The sequence below is a fragment of the Elephas maximus genome, chromosome 19 (genome assembly GCF_024166365.1).
Source record: "Elephas maximus indicus isolate mEleMax1 chromosome 19, mEleMax1 primary haplotype, whole genome shotgun sequence".
NCBI classification, from domain to species: domain Eukaryota; kingdom Metazoa; phylum Chordata; class Mammalia; order Proboscidea; family Elephantidae; genus Elephas; species Elephas maximus.
This window is the reverse complement of record NC_064837.1, coordinates 6,198,525-6,222,019: the sequence shown is the minus strand read 5'-3', so window position 1 is coordinate 6,222,019 and position 23,495 is coordinate 6,198,525. Positions and strand designations below refer to the sequence as shown.

The 23,495-nt window shown below is 41.0% G+C and overlaps 1 protein-coding gene across 1 annotated transcript in view; it reads right to left on the bottom strand.

The window, feature by feature from the left end:
* Positions 1-23,495, bottom strand: part of LOC126063005 (leucine-rich repeat-containing protein 37A2-like) — a 79,451-nt gene that overhangs the window by 27,525 nt on the left and 28,431 nt on the right. The window contains exons 3-5 of the mRNA XM_049861085.1: positions 10,610-10,681; positions 7,395-7,466; positions 6,545-6,625 (exon numbers count right to left, since the gene is read on the bottom strand). Of these exons, the coding sequence (XP_049717042.1) occupies positions 6,545-6,625; positions 7,395-7,466; positions 10,610-10,681 (225 nt within the window). The remainder of the gene's footprint in view (positions 1-6,544; positions 6,626-7,394; positions 7,467-10,609; positions 10,682-23,495) is intronic.

Below are 23,495 nucleotides of genomic sequence, written 5' to 3'. Positions count from 1 at the left end.
ACATGTAGTTGATTGTTCTGAGGTGTACATTCCTCACTGGTGTTATTGTTTATTTTATAGGCCTGTCTACTGTATGGCTACAATGAGATCTTCGGGAGTGATTTCAGTTCCAAGTCCGAAGGGTGTCTTAGGGCCAAATTCTCGGGGAATCCACCAGTCTCTGTCAGACCAGTAAGTCTGGTCTTATTTATGAGTTTGAATTTCTTTCTACATTTCTCTCCCACTCTGTCCATAACCTACTATTGTGGTCCCGCTCAGCCTCTGATTTTTCTTAACAGAACGTCCACGACCTCACAGCCATCAGCTTAGTGTTTCCTCTTAACTAAAGAGCCCTTCTCCAACTGACATTAGTATCCTCAAATTTGTCCCTAATGAAATCAAAATATGGGGACCCTCTCTATTATCCTATTTCCTTCCCCTGCCTTTCCAGCATTCTTTTCTACACCAAGCTTGTGCGTGGTTGAGAGAAATGACTTACCAGCTCGAGTTTGGGGGACTCTGCAACTCTTTTGGACAAACTAAATGATGCTAATGGTTTTACAGAATTACAGTAGACAATGCATTTGAGATCATTTCCACTTCTGGTTCAATCCCTTCACTTTTCAGATGAACTAAGGTGCAGTGGGGTTGTAGGATAGGTTTACGGTCCCACAGCTAGCTAGTTAATGAGTTTCGAGACCAGAACTCCTGACTCCTAGTCTATTGCCTATGTGACATTCATGGGCTTATCTTTATGGGAGAAAGATGTGGCAATACTTTTTATTAGCTCAGAGTCTGTCCCAAATTCAAAGTTTAAGAAATATTGTTCTAAATTATTTTTTAAATGTATCTTATTAGAAGAAGAAAATACAAATATACTTTTTAGAAGATACATTTTCAATAAAATTTACTTTTAATATTTAATAATTATCAAACATTACATATATATATGTGTGCCTGAAAGGATTTTTTAAATTAATTTTTAATATTCATTTATTTTTATTGAACTTTATATGAAGGGTTACAGAACAAACTAGCTTCTTATTAAAGAATTAGTACACATATTGTTTTGTGATATTGGTTACCAATCCCCTGACATATCAACACTCTCCCCTTCTCAACCCTGGATTCTCTATTATCAGCTTTCTTGTCCCCTCCTGTCTTCTGTCCTTGCCCTGGGCTAGTGTGCCCATTTAGTCTCATTTTGCTTTATGGGCCTGTCTACTCTTTGGCTGAAGGGTAAACCTCAGGACTGACTTCATTACTGAGCTAAAAGTGTGTCCAGGGGCCATATTCTCGGGATTTTCTCAGTCTATATCAGACCAGTAAGTCTGGGTTTTTTGTTTTTTGTGAGTTAGAATTTTTTTCCACATTTTCCTCCAGCCCTGTCTGGAACCCTCTATTGAGATCCCTGTCAGAGCAGTTGCTAGTGGTAGCCAGGCACCATATAGTTGTGCTGGACTCCGTCTGGTGGAGGCTGAAGTACTTGTGGTCCATTAGTCATTTGGACTAATCGTTCCCTTGTGTCTCTGGTAGAAAACAGAAATATTCTGCATAAGCCTTTTGCTATAGGACAATGAGACAGATGAAAGGTGGCTCACAACATAAGGGAACATTTCTTGCCTCTTATATTTTTTTCTCCCAATTCTTCTACACAGGTCCAGACAGATGGGCTATGTTTCCTCTCTATTAACTGAAGAGACAGAGAAGAATTGGGGACTGAAGTCTGTCATCACTGTCCTGAGTGTCCTGAAATCCTAACAGCTTTAGCTGAAAAAATGTCCAAAGCAGGCAGTGAAAATAAATTTAAAATAGGAAAAGCTCCCAAACTATCTATTCTAGAATTTCAAGGCAGGCAGAGGAAAAGTGGTTCCTTGGAGGAAGGTAATCAAAGAAATAAGCAGTGACCTGGACTCTGTTCTGATACGTATGAAAGTATTTGGGGATGGAGTGGCCCCTTTCCTTTACTCATCTACATAGATCCATGAGCCATGAGAACATGACTGCCCACATGAAGCTCCTTAATACGAGACCTCTGACTACATCACAGAAACTTTCTCAGGGGTAAAACCTAAAGAACCTGAAATGGTTAGCCTATCTTTGAATCGAAGTTCAGAGAAGAGCCTGGAAGAAGATTCTCTGACTGCGTCTACAAAGAAGCAGAGAGGAACAGTGGAAGGAGCAAGGGCCCTGGAATCAGGCAGAGCTGGGCTGAATTCTGACCCTGCTCCATCTGGTGAAGGGACTTGAGTAATTCACTCCTCTGAGCCTTATGTAGCACCATTTATCACACAAGGTAGTTTCAAGATTCAATGAAAGCACATGTGTAAAGCACCTAGCATGGGGTGGGCACAGAGTAGGTGCTCAGAGGTAATGGTGTCATATCTGCACTGGCCAGTGAGCAGAAATCCTAGGACTACCCCGGGATGGCATGGCGAGGAGCTCCATGGGGTTTTCATAGGAAAATGAAGTTCTCTGCTCGAACAGTCGTACCTAAGTTAGAAACCAACTTCAAGACACAATGCCAAAAAGCCAAACTGCCGTCATACACTCACATTAGAGCTGCACAGAGAATTACTGTGAATCTCTTAAGTGGTTCTGCCACTTACTAACAGTGTATACCCAGGCAAGCTACCCAACATCTCTGAGTTTCAATTTCCTCATCTGCAAAATGGGGATAATAATATCTATATCACAAGAGTTATATATCACAAGAGTTACTGAGAAAAACGAAAATGAGGTACATCATGAGCTAACATGCATTGAGCATTTACTGTGGGCCAAGCACCATGGTAAGAGCGTTATGGATGCTACCTTACTTGGTATAATAAGTAAAATTACTTAGTGTAGTGCATGGAACATAATACAAAATACCTAACAAATATAGATTTTAAAGAAATGTCATGGGGCATAGGAAGAATTTCTAAGCTTCAGAGAGAAAAGAAGATAGCTTGGGTGGGAAGAATAAGATGAAGTTGGGAGAAGATAAGCATAATAGTTGCTGGGTGTGATGGTCTCAACACTTTTGAACCATTACAAATTAAACAGCTACCCTAAGTTACTCCAAAGAACAGACCCAAGTTGTTTCTTTTCATCTTTAATGTTCATGCCTTTCTAAGAAGCGGCTGCCAGGATTCCAGTACATCCCCAAAAGTGGTGACAACATCCTGAAGTGTGTTATCTTTTGTGTGTCTAACTCTATCTAAAGGGAACCAAGGCTAGTTGACTGGGGGAGCAGTAGCACATCTCTGTGATGAAGCTCAACTGGCCTTCAGAGTGTGGCCTCACCTACCTCACTGATATTGCCAATAGTGGGGCAAATAATTCAATAGGGATAAGGCTTGGATTTCCATCTTATTCTCTCTTGGTGCTTATGTTTGGCACAACCTTGGTGTGCCACAGACAAACCAGCATGTGAACGTGCTCCATCTGAATAAGGTATAGCCTCTCTGTGTTGTAGACTCCATCCGTTTTTAAAATCATGGAGCTTGTATTGTTAGAACCAATAAACTTGACTAAAAGAATTTTTTTTTTTTTTTTAATTAGCCACCAGTCTGGACCTGTGTAGATGAATAAAAGAGAAGCATTTTAAAGTCAGAAATAAAAGGTAGACTTAACATTTAGGATTATCAACCCCTGCTTGTTTTCCACAATATCTTTCATTCCTGATTTCATCTGAAAGAGAAACATTACTACTACTATTCAAAGAGCGCTGCTTTACTAATAAGGTCTTGGCATGTCTTTGAGGTGGATTTAAGATTCAGAAAAGACTAACTCTTTACACTTCTAAGTTCTTTAGTTGGTGTTTGTAACAACACAGAGGCTTCATTCAGGAGATCTGCGGCGGCTGCTGCTACCGTTGCCATCCAGTTGATTCCGACTCGCAGTGACCCTACAGGACAGAGTAGAACTGCCCCATAGGGCTTCCAAGGCTGTCACCTTCACAGAAGCAGACCGCCACATCTTTCTCCCGCAGAGTGCTAGTGGGTTTGAACTGCTGTCCTTTCCATTAGCATCTAAGCATTTAACTGCTGAGCTACCAGGGCTCTTTTTCAAGAGACTTACTGGGTTATAATCAGCTGGAACCTAGGTTTTGTTCAGCCTGAAGCTTATCTAATTTGGGAAATTCTCTCTAATAAAAAAGTGCAAAATTATAAGTACAAAAATTGCTAGGGCCCCTCCCAGGACCTTGAAAGGGGGCTATGCAAGTAAGAGGCCCTGAGGCTTAAGCTTTGTTCTACTCATGATAAATCCACCTCAGCTGGGACCTTTTTAAAAAACTTTTTTAATGCAGGAAAAATACTGTTTCAACTTGTAAACACTCCAGTGCTATGCCATTCAGGTCATAAAATTACTTAGCTTTTTAGAGGTGGCATCTTTTCTTGGCAATTTGCCTTTGGAAAGAGATGCAATAAAGCTTATTTTTCACCTGTGGTAAATTACCTGTTAGAAAAATTTGACCCAAAACAATAAAGGAGCCCAGGTTCCAACCCGTATTGTGGCAATTGTGCCAATCTTTTCAACGTAACTGTGAATTAGTTTTAGGAGCACACCTGTTGCTGTCGAGTTGATTCCAACTCACAGCGACCGTACAGGACAGAGCACAACTGCCCCGTGGGGTTTCCAGGGCTGTGGTCTGCATGGAAGCAGGCTGCTACATCTTTCTCCCTTGGAGTGGCCGGTGGGTTCGAACGGCCAAGCTTTCAGTTACCAGCTGAGCACTCAACTCCTGTGCCACCAGGGCTCCTTTTTAGGGGTATACCTCTGTTGGAATCACATGTTTATTCACTTATTACCAATACTAGCTAGCTCTAATTCTTTCATTACTATTTAGCAAATGCCCTTCTCTGTTCTTTAAGATGAACACAGAAATTTGAGATAAGAAAGCTGGTCTCTCCTCCATCCACTTTTTCTATGAATTTTTTCAAATCCCCTATCCTTCCTCTGGAGCCCTGTGTTGGCACAGCGGTTGAGCATTTGGCCGCTAACCGAAAGATCGGCACTGCGAGCCCACCAGCCACTCCACTGAAGGAGGATGTGGTGGTCTGCTTCTATAAAGACGACAGCCTTGGAAACTCTGTGGGGCAGTTCTACTCTGTCCTACATGCCGTGAGTTGGAATCGACTTGACGGCAATGAGTTTGGTTTTAGGGGGTTCCGTTTCCACTCCTTTGTCATCCCCCTACCTTGTTACCCTGCGCAGGGATCCTAGCGTGGCTCTTCTATGCTTTCTCATCAGCCTCCACTTCCTTCTTCCATTCTGAAAGTTTCTTGGGGACAAAGTCCTGTCCTATTCCTCTTTGTACAGCCAGCACCTAGTACAGGGCCTGACGCAGAGTGGTCAGTGAACGTTTTTCATTGATTTCATTAATTAAAGTGTGATACCCACTTTTCCCCCTATGTTGCCAACATAATTATATGAAAACTGAATTTTTACCAGGGACACTACGACCTTGCTATTGAAGCTACCAAAGTTTCTTGGTGTGGGACCTAAAGATCCAGCTCTCTGGTCTTTTATCATGGACTCTTCATAAGAGTCTCTGGTGCCGACAAAAGAAAAAGCGTCCCTGAAGTTTTCTTCCCCCAAGTTCAGCATCAGCAAATTAACGGTGGGGGGAGGTGGCTACAGATTGGCATCTGCAGGGCCTGTCAATCTGGCTTCAGACACACCCAAAATGAACTGTGTGAAATGGATTGCTGAACCACCAGTCTTTTCCAAAGTCATATTTAGAGAAGAACCTCCATCTTTCATCCAAAATTCCCTTTAGGCCAGTGAACATACCCACTACGATTTGCTTGTGTCAAAGAGAAATCACAAAATTTTCTAGCTGAAAAAGAATAAAACCCACACTTTTTGTCTGAAGAGTAGTCAGGAAAGAAGGCATCTGCAATTAGGCTAGAGCAATGTGTTTTCGTTATTAACATTTTCCACACTATAGCTTAAGAAATACCATTTTTCTTCATGCCTCAAAGGTTCCTCCTAGGCATAGATAATTCCTAACTTTTTGAAAAGGATACATACTTTTTGAAAAATAATGTTCTGGGTGGCTAGGGAGAGAAGTGCACTCTGGCATGTTTCCGGGAATTCCTTTTACTTTACAATCTGAAAGAAGCTGATGGCTGGGAAAGCACCCTAACCCTTTGCTCTCTGGAGAACTCCGTGCTAAGCCTTGTGCTCTGTGGCTGTACATTGCATACATTTAAGCAGTGAGGAACTTTACATGTGAGCTTGAATCAAAGTGAAAGTCAAAGGTAGAATTCCTAGGACCAACCCCACATCCGAGCAGCATCACTGGGATTCCCACGACAATGCTCATTTGCGTGTTACTTGCTCGGTGACTTTTAATGACCATGCAAAGGTCAGTACTAGGGCAAGCAGAACGTGCCACATATGAGTTAGACAAGTCTCTTGGCCTCTCTGTACCTTAGTTTCCTCATTTGAAAAAATCGATCTTAAGACATACGTGTTTCAGAAGTTCTACTTGCTCATACACCCAGCTAACTGATTCCGTACGATGTTTTCACACATAATCTCTTCCCATGTGTCCATCTTCTATCTCACTTACAATGTGTGTAAAAACTGCATTCCATGCCAGGCCTGAAACGTTCCAAAGCCAAGTTCTGTGATTAAGTTGCAGCCAAGGTTTCTACAAACAGACACAAGCAAGAGAAAATAAATACATAAATAAAGATATTCTTTCAGAACACCCTTCCTTTGGCAATGATTCTAATTTATATATGGTGAAAAGTAACTTCAATGCTCCCTCCAGACACTAAGGAAATCTCATTATGGAAGATATTTGCTTATGATTTATACTTTCCTGTTTACACATATTAGGTGCAAAACAGTAAATAATAAATACCTAGATTAAGTGATCTTTACTTCTCTGGAACAGGGTTTCTCAACCTTAGCACCATTGACATTTTGGCCTAGGTAAATTTTTCTTGCAATCATTATGAAGATAACATGGCGTCAGGCAACACTTTGTTCTGTTGTACATGGGGTCGCCATGAATCACGGCCATCTCAACGGGAATTCACAAATAACAACAACAAACTTTTTGTTGTGAGGGCTGTCCTGTGTGTTGTAGGATGTTTAGCAGCATTCCTGGCATCTTCCCACTAGCATGCCAGTAGCACACTCACAGTTGTCATAACCAAAAATGCCTCTAGACATTGTCAAATGTCCCCTTGGTGCAAAACTGCCCCAGTTGGGAACCAGTGCTCTAGAATGAGTCACTCTTATCTGTGTAATAATTCTCACGCTAATCTTTGACAGAGTGGAAAAGGATTTGCTACATAACTTTAGTAGCTTTCCACTAATACAAGTTTAAGATTTCAAAATGAACAGCAAAAAGATTTACAATTAGGTTTTATAAAGATTCTAAATAGAATTAAGTCTTTTTTATAACTTACATAAACCGTAGAAAAGGTAGTGGTTCAAATGTACGTCTTTCAATAGACTGTATTTTATTGCAGGATAAATCTCTAGGAAAAGTAAAAGGAAAATATTGCCTCGATTAGCTATTCAATATTAAATTAGTAGGAATAAATGGCAGAGATCAGAATAATATTGAATAAGCTTTTATCTAAACTCTAAACCTTAGCAAGGCTTATTTAAACCTTCAAGGCCCCTAAGTGTGCCCTCACCTCTCCTAGGAGTCTCACCTTCATAAACAAAACATACAACCACGGATCTCGATAGATTTTGGAGGTACTCTTTCCTGAGAGTAGGACAATTGATTAGACTCAGTGAACTTACAGTTTTATTCCTTGGTATAATTATAATTGATAATATTAAAAGGAATATTCTCACATTTACACCTTCCTGGCTTAGTTCTCTTTTTCTAGGCAGCTCAATACCAGAAGAAATAACATAATTTGACATGATTTGAAAGGGAGTTACTTTACTCCTCTAATAAACACAGAACTTTGAATTAATTTAGAATAATACTTTTATCATATTAATAAAAATCTATGTTTGGTTTCCTATTGCCGTCATGTTCCATGGGAGCCCTGGTGGCGCAGTGGTTAAGAGCTACAGCAAGCTACGTTGCTAACCAAAAGATCAGCAGTTTGAATCCACCAGCTGCTCCTTGGAAACCCTATGGGGCACTTCTACTCTCTCTTGTAGGGTTGCTATGAGTCGGGATCAACTCCATGGCAACCAGTTTTTTTTTTTTTTTTTTAATCTTCCATGCATGCAATTGCTGCAATTGCACAGTGGTGACTCAGGAAAAAAAAAAAAAAACATAGAAGTGGATTTTCATTTGAAAACTCCCATTCTTGACTATAGTTAACCTTCTTATTTCCATTTAGCCCACATTAGTCCCTCACTTTTTACTGGATGGGCATAACTATCTTCTGACTGGTGTCTCAACTCTAGTCTCTCCCTTTCTAATCCATCCTGCACACAGATTAATTCTCCAGCAGTGGTTTTCAAAGACCAGCATTGCCTGCGAACTTACTGAAGAAGCAAATTCTTGGCCCTACTCTAGACCACTGAATCCGTCATTATGGGGGTAAAGCCCAGAATCTGTGCATTAACAAGCCCCGATTCTGATGCAGACTAAAGTTTGAGAACAACTTATCCTAGAGCATTGCTGTGATAACATGGTGCTCCATGATGACTCCTTAGTTTGGCATTCAAAGCCTAGAAGATCTGGCTCCAATCTCCTACTCTCCCTATTTTCACCCAAAGGTACTCAGGACATTCTTCAAACCCACATTCTACTTCCTATGTTTTGCCTTTTCCCCACCCTCCTTTTGCAATCTTAGAATCTTCCCAACATGTCTATTAGGTGATACTCAATGGCCCTTCAAGGCCCTGTTCAAATGGCATTTCTCTAGAAACGTCTTCCCTGGTCCAGTTGGAAATCTTCGCTCCCTCCTCTGTGCTCCAGAAACAATTTATACCTCTCAGTGCCCACATCTATTGCTTTTTTTAAATATAGGTATCTTTGTATCCCATTTCCTCCTTGAAAGCATGGGCTAGGTCTTGCTTATCTGCATTGCCTACAATGTTTAAAACTGATAGATGGACATAAAGCGAACTCAATTATTTATTAAAGGAATGAATAGCTAAGGAGTGAGAAAGGAAAATGACTATTTACGCAGAAGTTTACTTTTATTACTTCATGGCTCTTCTGTGCCTCTGCAGCACTCAGCCCTCCACTTAGAGCCTATTGTGGTATGGTTCAAGTTTATGCCTTTGCTTCCCCTGCACATCAAGAGTTTCTAGAAGGTTAGGAATGCTGTCTTACACATCTTTGTACCACCAACGCTAGGCACAGTACTTGACATAATGTTTTTAACTTTTATACTGATTCACATTTTTTTAATGGATGAGAATACATACATTAACAGGAAGTAACTAGCTTACAAAGCATTTCAAAGTAGAAGTAAGGAAGGGCCTGCTCCATAGAGCAGTTATCTCATTTGTTTTTCTCCAGATTGTGTTTATAAGGTTTGGGAGCCCAGATGCCAGAGGTGCCCAAGAAGATCAATGCAAAACTGGTTGTCCCACTAAGGCCTAAAGGTTTGATAATTTAAAGGACTACTTTTAGTATCATGTCGGGCTTTTTATCCCCGATTCTCTTAAGCCTTCTAAACTTGTAAGAAGAATCCATTTGCTAAAGAGCATCATCAAAATAGCTTAATAAGAGTTCATGACGCATACAACTCCAGGCTTCATGGACAAAGGATAAAAATCAAGCTTTTATGGCAAAGGACATAGTATTTCCTTATCTCTAAACAGATATAAATGCCATGCAAGTATTCCCTCCTTGGCAAAAGGGCTGGAGAGATTTTTATTTTGTATTTAGTAAAGGGTTAGGGGCATTTCTGATATGTTTACTTAGTGTAAACATTTCTAAATATACTACTTAACCATCATTTGAAACATTTATTTGTCATATGGCAAAACAATTTCTGCCCTGAAATCCTTAACACCAGTCCTTGGTAGCTAAATATGTTCTTTTAGTATTGTTTACATAATTCAACTGTTTAGTTACATATTTAATATTTAAATACTAACTTAATTCAATTATCAAAATATTTTGGGTTAATGGCCTTCAAATTCATGTAGGCATCCTCTATTTTCTTGTCCTTTAGGCAACAAACAGAGGTTAATCTTAATTCCTCTTGTTCTATTAAACCAACTTTTTCAAACATTTTCTGTAAGGCCAGAGAGTAAATATTTTAGGCTTTGCTGGCCACAGACAACCTCTGTCTCATAATTTTTTTTTCTTCAAAATCCTTTAAAAATATAAAAATCATTCTTAGCTTATGGGCTCTATAAAACAGACCACAGGCTATAGACTAAATATAAACAGATAGTATACGGACACTTATAAAACAAAGTTCATATGGGTGTCTGTAATTACTCAGACCTTATTGCCACTTTTCTTCTATAACTAAAGATTCTTTTTTAGTCTGTCTTTTGTCTCTATAATTAAAATTGGAAATGGACAGGAGATATTTAATGCTAGAGATGGGCTGGGTCCCTACAGACATACAGAATTGCAGAATTATATTGCTGGAAGAAAAATGTAAAGATTATCTTATCCAAGCCCCTTATTCATTTTACATATAACTAAAAACTCAGAAATAAATACGATTAACTAACTTACAAATACTGGAGGGATAGCAGGCCTTCAAACGAATCCTTACGTAATTCGGTCAAAGAGTTTTCACTGAGAATTCTGGAAAATGAAAAGGTTATTTGTGGATCTAATGCAAATTAGCTACAACTATTTGCTACTTTTTTTTTTTTTTTTTTTGCTACCTAGGACTATTCTATGTGGGAAGAACCAGGTAATGGTCCACCTAAATACTCTAATTTGTATTTAATTTAGGGAGGGTGATTTCTTTTGTTTTCATTCAAACCTTTCTTCTCCTGTCCTCCTTTGTGTCCATCTCCCTGTTTGTCCCTCCTCTATGCCCAGTCTACAAGCCCCTATTCACTCTTCACACCAAGTCATATATTTAACGCCTACTCCTCAGATCACAAAGTCCATGTTAGAATTCAACTCTGGGTGGCACCAAGATTGGCAGAACTGCCATTTCCCCTGCTCTCTTCCCAAACCTCATTGTGAAAGCCCCAAATGGAGCTATGTCAGGGCTGCAAGTGAAGCCATTTGACTCTTTCCCCATTCATTTTTTTGAGAACTGAAATGTGCATAAAGTACATAAAACATAAATGTTCAGTTTAACGATTATAAAGCAAATACCATGTAACACCATTCTTGTCAGGAAAGAACACCGTCAGCATCCCATAAGCCCCCAGTGTGTCCCTTTCCAATCGCAACAATCTCTCTGACCCCTACAGGTAACCACTATCCTGACTTTTATGATAATAATTTCCTTGCTTTTTAAATATAGTTTTACCTATTACATGTCAACCACAAACAACAGGGTTTAATTTTAAATGGAATCATATTACACATATTTCTATTTTGTTTCTTTCACTCAACACTATGTTTGTAAAATTCATTATGTTGTTGCATGTAGCTGAGCTCGGTTCATTTTAATGCCTTACTGCTGTATGTCCAGTAAGGGAGCCATTAGCCACATGTGACTGCTGAGCACTTACAAGTTTCTTAGATCCGCAGAGAGAACTGGAGAGAAAGACAGGCTGATAGAGAGAATCACTTTCTACCCAATTCTGGGTCCTAGTTTCTGCTGAATCCAGCATCGGGTAGAAATACTTAAAGAGTAATTGACTAATTGCTGGAGACTAGTGGGCACTGGGTTGGGTGGGTAGTGTGGACTAGCTTGAAAGATAAACTCCTGGAGGCCCAGCCTTAGGGGGAGAGGGGGGCACGTTTTCGGGAGTTTTAATTCCAGGATCCCTACCAGGTCCTCACTGTGAATCTCAGAAAAATCCCCTCATGATTCCCGAAAGAGGAGGGGAAAAGCTGCCATGATGAAATAGGGCCCTGTCCTCCTAGCAACAGCCTGCCCTCAAGGGCTATTACTTTACCACAGCGTAACCACTGTGGGTTCTCTCAGAGCCTAACCAAAGTGGGGGGTCCGTGGGGGGTGTAAAAGCTTAATGCTAACTAAAATGTTGGAGGTCCTAGTCCACCCAGAGGCATCATAAAAGAAAGGCATGGTGATCTACTTCAAAACATAGAATCAGCCACTGAAAAACAACTAACGGAGCATAGCTCTACTCCAACACACATGGGATCACCATGAGTCAGAAGTGACTTCATGACAACTGATTCTGGTTAATCAAAGTAGAGGAAGGGAAATACTCAACTCCAACTCCCTCTAGCCTTTTCCATGTGGGAGAAAGGGATTACCAACTCCGGTTGCCTTCTAGCCTTTGAAATGGGGGAAGGAAAATACCCAACTGTAGCCCCCTCTAGCCCTTTTGGTTCATCTAAAGGGGGAAGGAAAAAAAAAAAGCTGAGAAGCGCTTGTGAAGGTCACAACCCAGGGGCACTGGCTCACTAAAAGACTGAGACCTAATCATAGAATTAGAGAATGCTTCCTCTTCCCTCACACCTTACCACCACATCAACATCAACAGTGTTTTACAGGGAATTTCAGCAAAAAGAATCTCCATTCCTTTTACCTGATATGTCTAGCTTTCAGTAAAAACGACAAGGTATGCTAAAAAGCAAAAAACACAGTAGGAAGAAGCAGTACAAGCATCAGAGCCACATTCAGATATAGCTCATATTTGGGATTATCAACCTGGAAATTTAAATAACTATGATTAATATGCTAACAGCTCAAGTGGAAAAAGTGGATGACATGCCAGATGAGTAATGTAAGAAGACAAAATAAAAAAAAAAATGCTAGAAAAAAAAAAAACGGTTACAGAAATGAAGAATGCCTTTGATGAAGCTCCTCGGTAGACTGGACACAGCCAAGGAAAGAATCAGTGACCTTGAAGATATGCCGAGAGAAATTTCCCGAACTGAAAAGCAAAGAGAAAAAATAGACTGAAAAAAACAAAACAAAAACAGAGCAGAATATTCAAGAATTGTAAGGCAATTACAAAAGGTATAGCATATGCCGAATGGGAATACTAGAAGGAGAGGAAAGAGAGAAATAAATGGAAGAAATATTTGAAGTAAGAATGGCCGAGAATTTTCCAAAATTACTGACAGACACCGAACTACAGATCCAGGAAGCTCAGAGAACACCAAATGAAATTTTTTTTTTTTTTTTTACCAAGGAGGATAAATATCAAAAAATTTACACCTAAGCATATCATATTTAAACTGCAGATAAAGATAAAACCTTGAATGAAGCCAGAGGGGGAAAAAACATCCAACCTACAAAGAAAGATTAAGATTTCCACTGGATTTATCTTTGGAAACTGTCATGGATTAAATTATTCCCCCCCACAAAAAATGTGTGTATCAACATGGTTAGGCCATGATTCCCGGTATTCTGTGGTTGTCCTCCATCGTGTGATTGTAATTTTATGCTAAAAGGATTAGAGTGGGATTTTAACACCGTCTTTACCAAGGTTACCTCCCTGATTCAAGGTAAAGGGAGTTTCCCTGGGATGTGGCTTGCACCACCTTTTATCTCTCAAGAGATAAAAGGAAAGGGAAGCAAGCAGAGAGTTGGAGACTTCATACCACCAAGAAAGCAGAACCAGGAGCAGAGCACGTCCTTTGGACACAGGGTCCCTGAGCCTGAGAAGCTCCTAGGGAAGATTGAGGACAAGGACCTTCGTCCAGAGCCGACAGGTAGAGAAAGCCTTCCCCTGGAGCTGATGCCTGAATTTGGACTTGTAACCTACTGGAATGTGAAAAAATGAATTTCTCTTTGTTAAAGCCATCCACTTGTGGTATTTCTCTCAGGGCAGCCCTAGACGACCAAGACAGAATTTGGTACCGAGAGAGTGGGGTGCTGCTGTAACAGATACGCAAAATGTGGAAGCAGTTTTGAAACTGTGAAAGGATGGAGTTGCGACAGTGACAGAGAACCAGCAGCAGCAGAATGAGTAGACCGGTGCCAGACAGCACTGGAGCCGACCCGTGGAGCAAGAGAGCTGAGTGCCTGTGCGCAGGATGCTTCCTGGCTGAGTGGGGTGCCTCTGGGCACTTATCTGTGGAGCTACAGAGCTTTGGGACACTTGCTCCAGCAGGGCAGATGTGGGAATGAGGCTGGAGGAGCCCAGAGGCTAAGAAACCAGGAAGCAGAAACTGAAGAGACAACACATTAAGCTGAGCTGACTCAACTCAAAAGATATGGCCATGACCTCAGGGGTTTCAAAGGGTGGAGCCATGGCCTCTGGTGTTTCTAAGGGTGGAGTTGCCACTCAGATGGACTAGGAGAACCCTTCTCCTAAAGCCCAGGGATCAGGTTTGCTCTCCCAGTGGGCCTGGAAGGCAGAACTGAAGCCCAGGCACAAGGGGCCTCCACTCAGAATCTGGAGAGTGTGGCCAACACCTAGAGTCTAGAGGGCAGGGCCACTGTGTAAATTGTCTCAGAAAACCGAGGATTCTTTTCAAAGCTTTGAGGGCTAATGTAGTAATGTGTTCTGCTGACTTGCTTGGTGCCTGTTTGCACTTTTCCTACATTTTCCCCATTTGCTTGTGCCTGTTCTGCCATTGTACCATCGGAAGGAGTTAAGTTGTAGTCTCGATTTCACAGATGAAGAAGAATGTCTGGATTTTGGACGTGGAGTTAAGATTTTTGCTATGATATGATGGCATGAATATGTTTTGCATGTTGCAAGAATGTGATTCCTGGGGGGACAAAGGGTGGAATGTCATGGATTAAATTATGTCCCCCCCAAAAAATGTGTGTTTCAACTTGGTTAAGCCATGATTGCCAGTATTCTGTGGTTGCTCTCCATTGTGAGATTGTAATTTTATGTTAAAAGGATTAGGGTGGGATTGTAACACCACCCTTACCCAGGTCACCTCCTTGATCCAGGGTAAAGGGAGTTTCCCTGGAATGTGGCTTGCACCCACCTTTATCTCTCAAGAGATAAAAGGAAAGGGAAGCAAGCAGAGAGTTTGGGACCTCATACCATCAAGAAAGCAGCACCAGGAGCAGAGTGTGTCCTTTACACACAGCGTCCCTGCACCTGAGAAGCTCCTCAACCAGGGGAAGATTGAGGACAAGGACCTTCCTCCAGAGCCGAAGAGAGAAAGTCTTCCCCTGGAGCTGACGCCCTGAATTTAGACTTGTCACCTACTAGACTGTGAGAAAATAAATTTCTCTTTGTTAAAGCCATCCCCTTGTGCTATTTATGTTATGGTGGCCGTAGATGACTAAGACAGAAAGCATGCAAACAAAAAGAAATGGGATTCAGAAGTTTATTGAGCATCTATTATACACCAGATAGTATGAGGGATTCAGAAGCCCTGGTGGCATAGTGGCTAAGACTCTGGCTGCTAACCAAAAGGTTGGCAGTTCAAATCCACCAACCACTCCTTGGAAGCCCTGTGGGGCAATTCTACTCTGTTCTGTAGGGTTGCTATCACTTAGAATCAACTCCACGGCAACGGGTTTGGATTTTGGGTTTATGAGGGATCCAAGGAAGAAAAAGTTATGATCCCGCCCTCCAAGAGCTTCCAGTACAAAAAAATAATCATTGCACATCATCTTATAGTTTATACAGTTTTGGGGGACAGTCATCGTGTTCCTGGCCTCCTACTTGTGGTATCATAAGTGGTGGGGGTTAGGAACGCCAAGAACTCCAGCAAAGAAGCAACCATAAAATAAGCTAAAGGTGTTAGCAAATGTAAAGAATGAGTGAAAAATCCATCTGCTCCATGAATGCTGTCTTAGCTATCTAGTGCTGCTATAACAGAAATACCACAAGTGGAAGGCTTTAACAGAGATTCATTCCTTCACGGCTTAGGAGGCTAGAAGTCACAACTCAGGGTGCCAGCTCCAGGGGAACTCTTTCTCTCTCTGTTGGCTCTGAGGTAAGTTCCGTGTCTTCAATCTTCCGCTGGTCGAGGAGTGTCTCAGTACAGGAACCTTGGGTCCAAAAGACACGCTCTGCTGTCAGCGCTGATTTCTTGGTGGTATGAGATTCCCCATCTCTCTGCTTGCTTCTCTCTTTTATATCTCAAAAGACATTGGCTCAAGTTATAACCTAATCTTGTAGACTGAGTCCTGCCTCATTAACGTAACTGTCTGTAATCTTGCTTCACTAACATCAGAGAGGTAGGACTTATAATACATAGGAAAATCACATTAGATGACAAAATGGTGGACAATCATACAGTGCTGGGACAATAGTGGGAATCATGGCCTAGTCAAGTTGACACAAATTTTAGGCGGACACAATTCAAACCATACCTTTCCACTCTTTGACCCCCCTAAATTCATGTCCTTGTCACACGCAAAGCACATTCACCCCATCATGTCATAGCATGTCTTAAATCAACTCCAAGCCCAAAATTCAAATATTCTTCTTCATTTGTGAAATCTAGAATACAAGTAATCTGTTTCCAAAGGACAAAGGTGGAACAGAGACAAGCTAGATATTTCCATTATAAATGGGAGAAAATGGAGGGAAAGAAGGGATAACAGGCACTAAGCAAGTCACCAGAACACATTACATTAACCTTCAAGGCTTGGAAATAATCCTGTTTTCTGAGACCATTTAGACAATGGGCCTGCCCTCCAGACTCTGTGTATTGGTCACACTCTCTGGATTCTGAGTGGAGGCCCCTTGGCCCTGAGCTTCAGCTCTACCTTTCAGGCCCACTGGGAAACCAACTCTGCTCCCTCAGCTTTAGGCAGCCCCATTCTCCTAGACCATCTGAGTGGCCCACCCTTTGAGGCCCCAGTGGTCGTAGCCCTACCCTTCGAGACTGAGGCAGCTCTGCTTCCTGTGTTCCTTGTCTATGCAGCTTCTGCTTCCTAGTTCCTTGTCCTCTCAGCCCCTCAGGCCTCACTGCCTGTGTCTGCCTTCCTGGGGCAAGTGTTCTAAAACTCTGTAGCTCCACTGATAAGTGCCTGGAGGCATCCCACTCTGCCAGTAAACTTCAGCTCGAAGGTACAGAGCTCTCTTGCTCTGTGGGTCAGCAAGCCTTGTTCCACCAGTAAGTGCTCGGAGGCACTCCACTCTGCCAGGAAGCCTCCTGTGCAAAGACATTCAGCTCTCTCCCTCTATGGTTCTGCTCCAGCACTGTCTCATGCTGGTTTCCTGGTTCTGCTGCCATTTTTCTGCTGCTGCTTCTCCCCATCTCTGCCATCTCCAGTGTAACAGCTCTCCTCACTTCCTTCTGAGTCCTCACCAGGATTGTCTTTGATGTCCATAATTCCACAGTCTCTTCAAGGCAATCTAGGCTTTTACTCTTAGGCACTTTAAAATTGTCCAACCTCTATCCATTCACAGTTTCAAAACTGCTTCCATATTTTAGGTATTTGTTAGACCAGCACCCTACTCTCGGTACCAAATCCTGTCTTAGGCTGGGTTCTCTAGAGAAACAAACCAGTAAAGTGAGTAATTATACATATATAGAGAGATTTGTATCAAGGAAATGCCTCACACAGTCGTAGAGGCTGGCATGCCCCAAATCTGTGGATCAGCCTGGAAGTGTCTCCTGACTCATGTAGCCACAGGGGCTGATGCACCCAAGATCAGCAGGTCAGAAAGCAGGGCTGTTGCTCACAGGCTGCAAAGACCAATGAATCCCAAGATTGGCAGGCATGACCACAGGTAAGCTGCTAGCTCAGGTCCTGCAAACAGTAGACCAGACAAACAGGAGCCAGCTGCAGGACCCAGAGTGAGCAAAAACCCATAAGCCTTGTCAGAATGTCCACTTGTATTCAATGCAGGCCACATGCCCAAGGAAACTTCCTTCCAAATGACTGGCTACTCACAGCAGGTCCCATCATGGACGTGGTCACATTATATTAAATCTCATCATGTAAGTGATCACATCATCATATGACTGCCCAACTACATCATAACTGCCAAACCACTGAGAATCATGGCTCAGCCAGGTTGACACATGACCCTAATGATCACAAATACCTCCTCTTGCTTCTTTAACCTCCAAGCCTTTGGCTTGTCCAGTTACCTCAATTTGTTAGTATTCACCTCCCACTTTCAGGAATTTTTTATTTTTTAAAAAAGAACTTGGTACCAGTGTCTTCTGTGTCATCTACAGCAAGATTTGGCATATCCGCCTCCCAGTCCTCATGGCCAAGTGAAGAACAAAGCCAAGCCAAAACAGAATCCTGGCCCAGAAGACGTTCATAATGGAGGAAGGACCAACTAGTCGGATGCCCTGGTGAGGGCAGTGTTGGCCAAGGAGGGCTTGGTGGTTAGTATTGATGCTCCCCAAATATTCCCACCTCTGCTTTAAGGCAGGTGGTAGGCATGCCCTTGCCACATCCCTGTGGTTGGTAGAGCCAGATGAGCAGCTTTGGCCAACGAGTTGTAAGCAGAAGAGATATGTGTCAATCACCCCTAGGCTGAGTGTGTAATTGTTGGAGCAAGACTCCCCTAGAGCTGTGCTGCCCAGTATGGCAGCCACAGGTGGCTACTAAGCACTTGGATGGTGGCTAGTCCAAACTGAGATGCACTGTACGTGTAAGATACATATTGAATCTTGAAGACTTGGTACAAAAAACTCTATAAAGCTCATTAATGTTTTATATTGATTACTTGTTGAAATGATAATATTGAGTTAAAATACAGGATTAAAATTGAATGAAAAAGAGATTGGAGTGTAATACTTAAAGTATTTTAAATAAGGAAAAAAAAAAAATCAAGAATTCCGTATCCAGTGAAATTATTCTTCAAAAGCAAAGGAGAAATAAAGATTTTCTCAGACAAGCAAAAACTAAGAGGATTTGTCACCAGTAGACCTGCCTTGTAAGAAATGTTTTAAAAAGTTCTTCAGTGAGAACAAAAATGATACAGGTCAGAACCGTAGATCTACATAATGAAAGAGATTTCAAGAAGGAATAATGAAGGTAAAATACAATCCTTTATATTTCTTATTCTTAACTGATGTGACAGACAACAGTTTGTTTAAAATAATAACAGCAACAATATATTGGATGATTGTAGCTTATGGATAAGTGAAACGTATGACAGCTATGTTATAAAGGAGGAGGCAGTATAGTGTTATTTGATAGTGGACTTAGATTAGTTGAAATGCATACTGCAAACTCTAGGGAAGTCACTGAAAAACTTTTAAAGAGATGTAATTGACATGCTAAGAGAAAAAAGAAAATGAAATCATACAAAATGCCGAAATAAAACCAGAAAAAGCTAAAAAAGAAAAAAGAAAGAAAGAAAGAAAAAGGGCAACAAAGAGAAAACAATTACTAATATAAAAAGAAACCAAAACAAACCTGTTGCCATCGAGTCGACTCTGACTCATAGCGACCCTATAGGACAGAGTAGAACTGCGCCATAGAGTTTCCAAGGAGCGCCTGGTAGATTTGAACTGCTGACCTTTTGGTTGGCGTCAGCAGCACTTAACCGCTAGGCCATCAGCGTTTCCAAATTACTAATATGGTAGATGTTAGTTCAGTTATATCTATAATAACTTAAATGTGAATGGTCTAAATATACTAACTAAAAGACAGGACTATCACAGTGGATCAAGAAAAAAACAAGACTCAAGTATAGGTCGTCTATAAGAAACTCACTTTAAATATAAAAGACACAGCTAGATTAAAAGTAATGTGATGGAGAAAAATTATACCATGATAATACTAATCCAAAGAAGGCAGGAGGAGCTATATTAATTCCAGACAAAGCAGATTTCAGAGCAAGGAAAATTATAAGAGATAGAAGGCTATTACACAATGATAGAGGGATCAATTCTCCAAGAAGACGTAACAATCCTTAAAGTGTACGACCTAAAAGAGCATCAAAATATATGAGGCAAAAATTGATAGAACCACAAGGAGAAATAGAAAAACCTACCATTACAGTTGGAGACATCAACACCACTCTATCAGTAACTGATAGATCTAAAAAAATCTAGCAGGCATAAAATCAGTAAGGATACACCTGAGCTGAACAGCACTATTAATCAACTGGATCTAACTGACATTTATAGAATACTTTAACCAAGAATACACATTCTTTGCAAGCTCATAGGGAACATTTGCCAAGATAAGCCACATCCACAGCCATAAAACACCCCTTACTAAAGTTAAAAAATAGAAATCACACAAAGTATGCTCTCAGACCACAATGAAATTTCAACTATCAATAACAAGAAGGTAGTTAGAAAATCCAAAAATATCTGGAGACAAGACAACACACTTCTAAATAACACATGGGTCGAAGAAGAAGTCTCAAAAGAAATTTAAAAATGTTTTTCAACTAAGTTAAAATAAAAAAACAAATATACAAATGAAAATATAAAAATCTGTGAGATGCAATGTGGGGAAATTGGAACCCCTACCCATTGGTGGTGGAAATGCAAAATGGTACAACCATTGTCGAACACAGTGTCGCGGTTCCTCAAAAAACTAAAAATAGAACTACCACATGACCCAGCAATTCCACTTTCAGGAATATACCAAAAAGACTTTAAAGCAGAGACTCAAACAGAGACTTGTACACCAGTGTTTATTGTAGCACTATTCACAATAGCTATAACGTGGAAACAACTTAAATGTTCATCACCAGATGAATGGATAAACAAAATGTGCTACATACATACAATGGAATACTACTCAGCCAGTAGGAGAAATGAAGTCTTGATACGTGCTACAGTATGGATGGAGAGGGAAGACAGTATGCTGGGGGAAATAAGTCAATCACAAAAGGATAAATATTGTATGACCTCACTTATACAAAAAGACAAGAAAAGGCAAATGTATTGACAAGAAAGTTTATTAGTGGTTACCAGAGGCAGGACCCCCACATGTCTGTCAGTTTGTCATACTGTGGGGCCTTGTGTGTTGCTGTGATGCTGGAAGCTGGGCCACCAGTATTCAAATACTGGCAGGATGTCAGAAGAGACTCAAACTTGCTCTTGAACATCGAGTAGCTACAGTGAAATGAAGAAATGATAAAGTAAAACAGCTGAACAGAAGATTTTTAAGGTGGCATGAGAAGACCAAGTATTATAATGACATGTGCAAAGACCTGGAGATAGAAAACCAAAAGGGAAGAACATGCTCGGCATTTTTCAACCTGAGAGAACTGAAGAAAAAATTTGGTCCTCAAGTTGCAACATTGAAGGCTTCTATGGGGAAAATATTAAATGACACAGGAAGCATCAAAAGAAGATGGAAGGAATACATAGAGGCACTATACCAAAAAGAAATGGTTGATGTTCAACAATTTCAGGAGGTAGCATATGATCGGCAATCCACGGTACTGAAGGATGAAGTCTAAGCAACACTGGAGGCACTGGCCATAAACAAGGCTCCAGGAATTGGTGAAATACCAATTGAGATGTTTTAATAAATGAATGCAGTGCTGGAAGTGCCAAGAAATTTTAAGCCAGCTACCTCGCCAACCAACTGGAAGAGATCCACATTTATGCCTATTCCAAAGAAAGGTGATCCAATCGAATGCAGAAATTACTGAACAATATCATCAATATCACACACAAGTAAAATTCTGCTGAAACTCATTCAAAAGCAGCTCCAGCAGTATATCGAAAGGGAACTGCCAAGAAATTCAGAAGAGGACATGAAGTGAGAAATATCATTGCTGATGTCAGATGGATCCTGGCTGAAAGCAGAGAATACCAAAAAGATGTTTCCCTGTGTTTTAATGACTATGCAAAGGCATTCGATTGTGTGGATCATAACTAGTTACAGATAACATTCAGAAGAATGGGAATTCCAGAACACTTATTTGTGCTCATGAGGAACCTGTACATGGATTAAGAGGCAGTCATTCTAACAGAACAAGGGGATACTGAGTGATTTAAAGTCAGGAAAGGTGTGCTTCAGGGTTGTAATCCTTCACCATACTTATTCAGTCTGTATGCTGAGCAAATAATCCGAGGAACTGGAGTATATGAAGAAGAATGGAGGATCAGGATTGGAGGAAGACTCATTAACAACCTGCGTTATGCAGATGACATAACCTTGCTTGCTGAAAGTGAAGAGGACTTGGAGCACTTACTGGTGAAGATCAAATACCACTGCCTTCAGTATGGATTACACCTCAACATAAAGAAAACAAAAATCCTCACAACTGGACCAATGAGCAACATCATGATAAATGGAGAAAAGATTGAAGTTGTCAAGGATTTCATTTTACTTGGATCCACATTTTAAATATAACACCCATGGAAGCAGCGGTCAAAAAATCAAAAGATGCATTGCATTGGGCAAATCTGCTGCAAAAGACCTCTTTAAAGTGTTGAAGAGCAAAGATGTCCCCTGGAAGACAAAGGTGAACCTGACCTAAGCCATGGTATTTTCAGTCACCTCATGTGTATGTGAAAGCTGGACGATGAATACAGAGGACTGAAGAATTGGTGTCTTTGAAATGCGGTGTTGTCAAAGAATATGGAGTATATTATGGACTGCCAGGATAATGAACAAATCTGTCTTGGAAGAAGTACAACCAGAATGCTCCTTAGAAGCAAGGATGGCAAGACTGCATCTCACATACTTGGGACATGTTATCAGGAGGGATCAGTCCCTGGAGAAGGACATCATGCTTGGCAGAGTACAGGGTCAGTGAAAAAGAGGAAGATCCTCAATGAGATTGATTGACAAGGTGGCTGCAACAATAGGCTCAAGCATAACAATGATTGTGAGGATGGTGCAGGACCGAGTGGTGTTTCGTTCTGTTGTACATAGGGTCGCTGTTAGTCGGAACTGACTTGACTTCTGACACCTAACGACAACAACAACAACAGCAGAAGTGGGAGGGATGGGGAAAGGGGAAGTTAATGGTGATGGAAATACCACATTGTTTAAGGGTAGGGTTGCTACAGTCAGTTATTGTAATTGCTGTCAATAAGTCGAGCACCTGTAAAAAGTTGAATTGACAAAAGTTGTGTAATAGATATATATACAAGAATTACCAAAAAAAATAAAAAATAAAAATAAGAGTAGCCGCTGAGGCTGCTTGTGTACAGCCAAAAACCTCATGGCATTTGGTGGTTTAGGGTCATGTTTCATGGGACATTCCAGCTAATTGGCCTAATAACATGTTTAGTGCTCCTGTTCTACCTCCTACTTCATTACATAGTAGCTGGTGTTTTAAAAGCTTGCAAGCAGTGATCCAAGGCACAGCGATTGGACCCTATTTGCTTGGAGCAACAGAAGAAGAAGGAGAGCCAGGAATAGGAGGAGGATATGGAATGTGGGGCTAATTGCCTCCATTAACAACTGCCTCCATTGCCAAGAGACCAGAATTAAATGGTGCCTGGCTAACACTACCGAACATTTTTATCAAAGATTACATAGAAGAATCCGGATCAAAAGAGAGAAAATGCAGAACAGAATTTCAAATTCCAGACTTCCTGGAGCCATGAAGTTTGGATGAACCCCTGAAAATATTGCTCTGAAATAGTCTTTAAGCCTTAAGTCAGAAATGTCCCTGAAGTCTCCTTAAAACAAAACAATAGT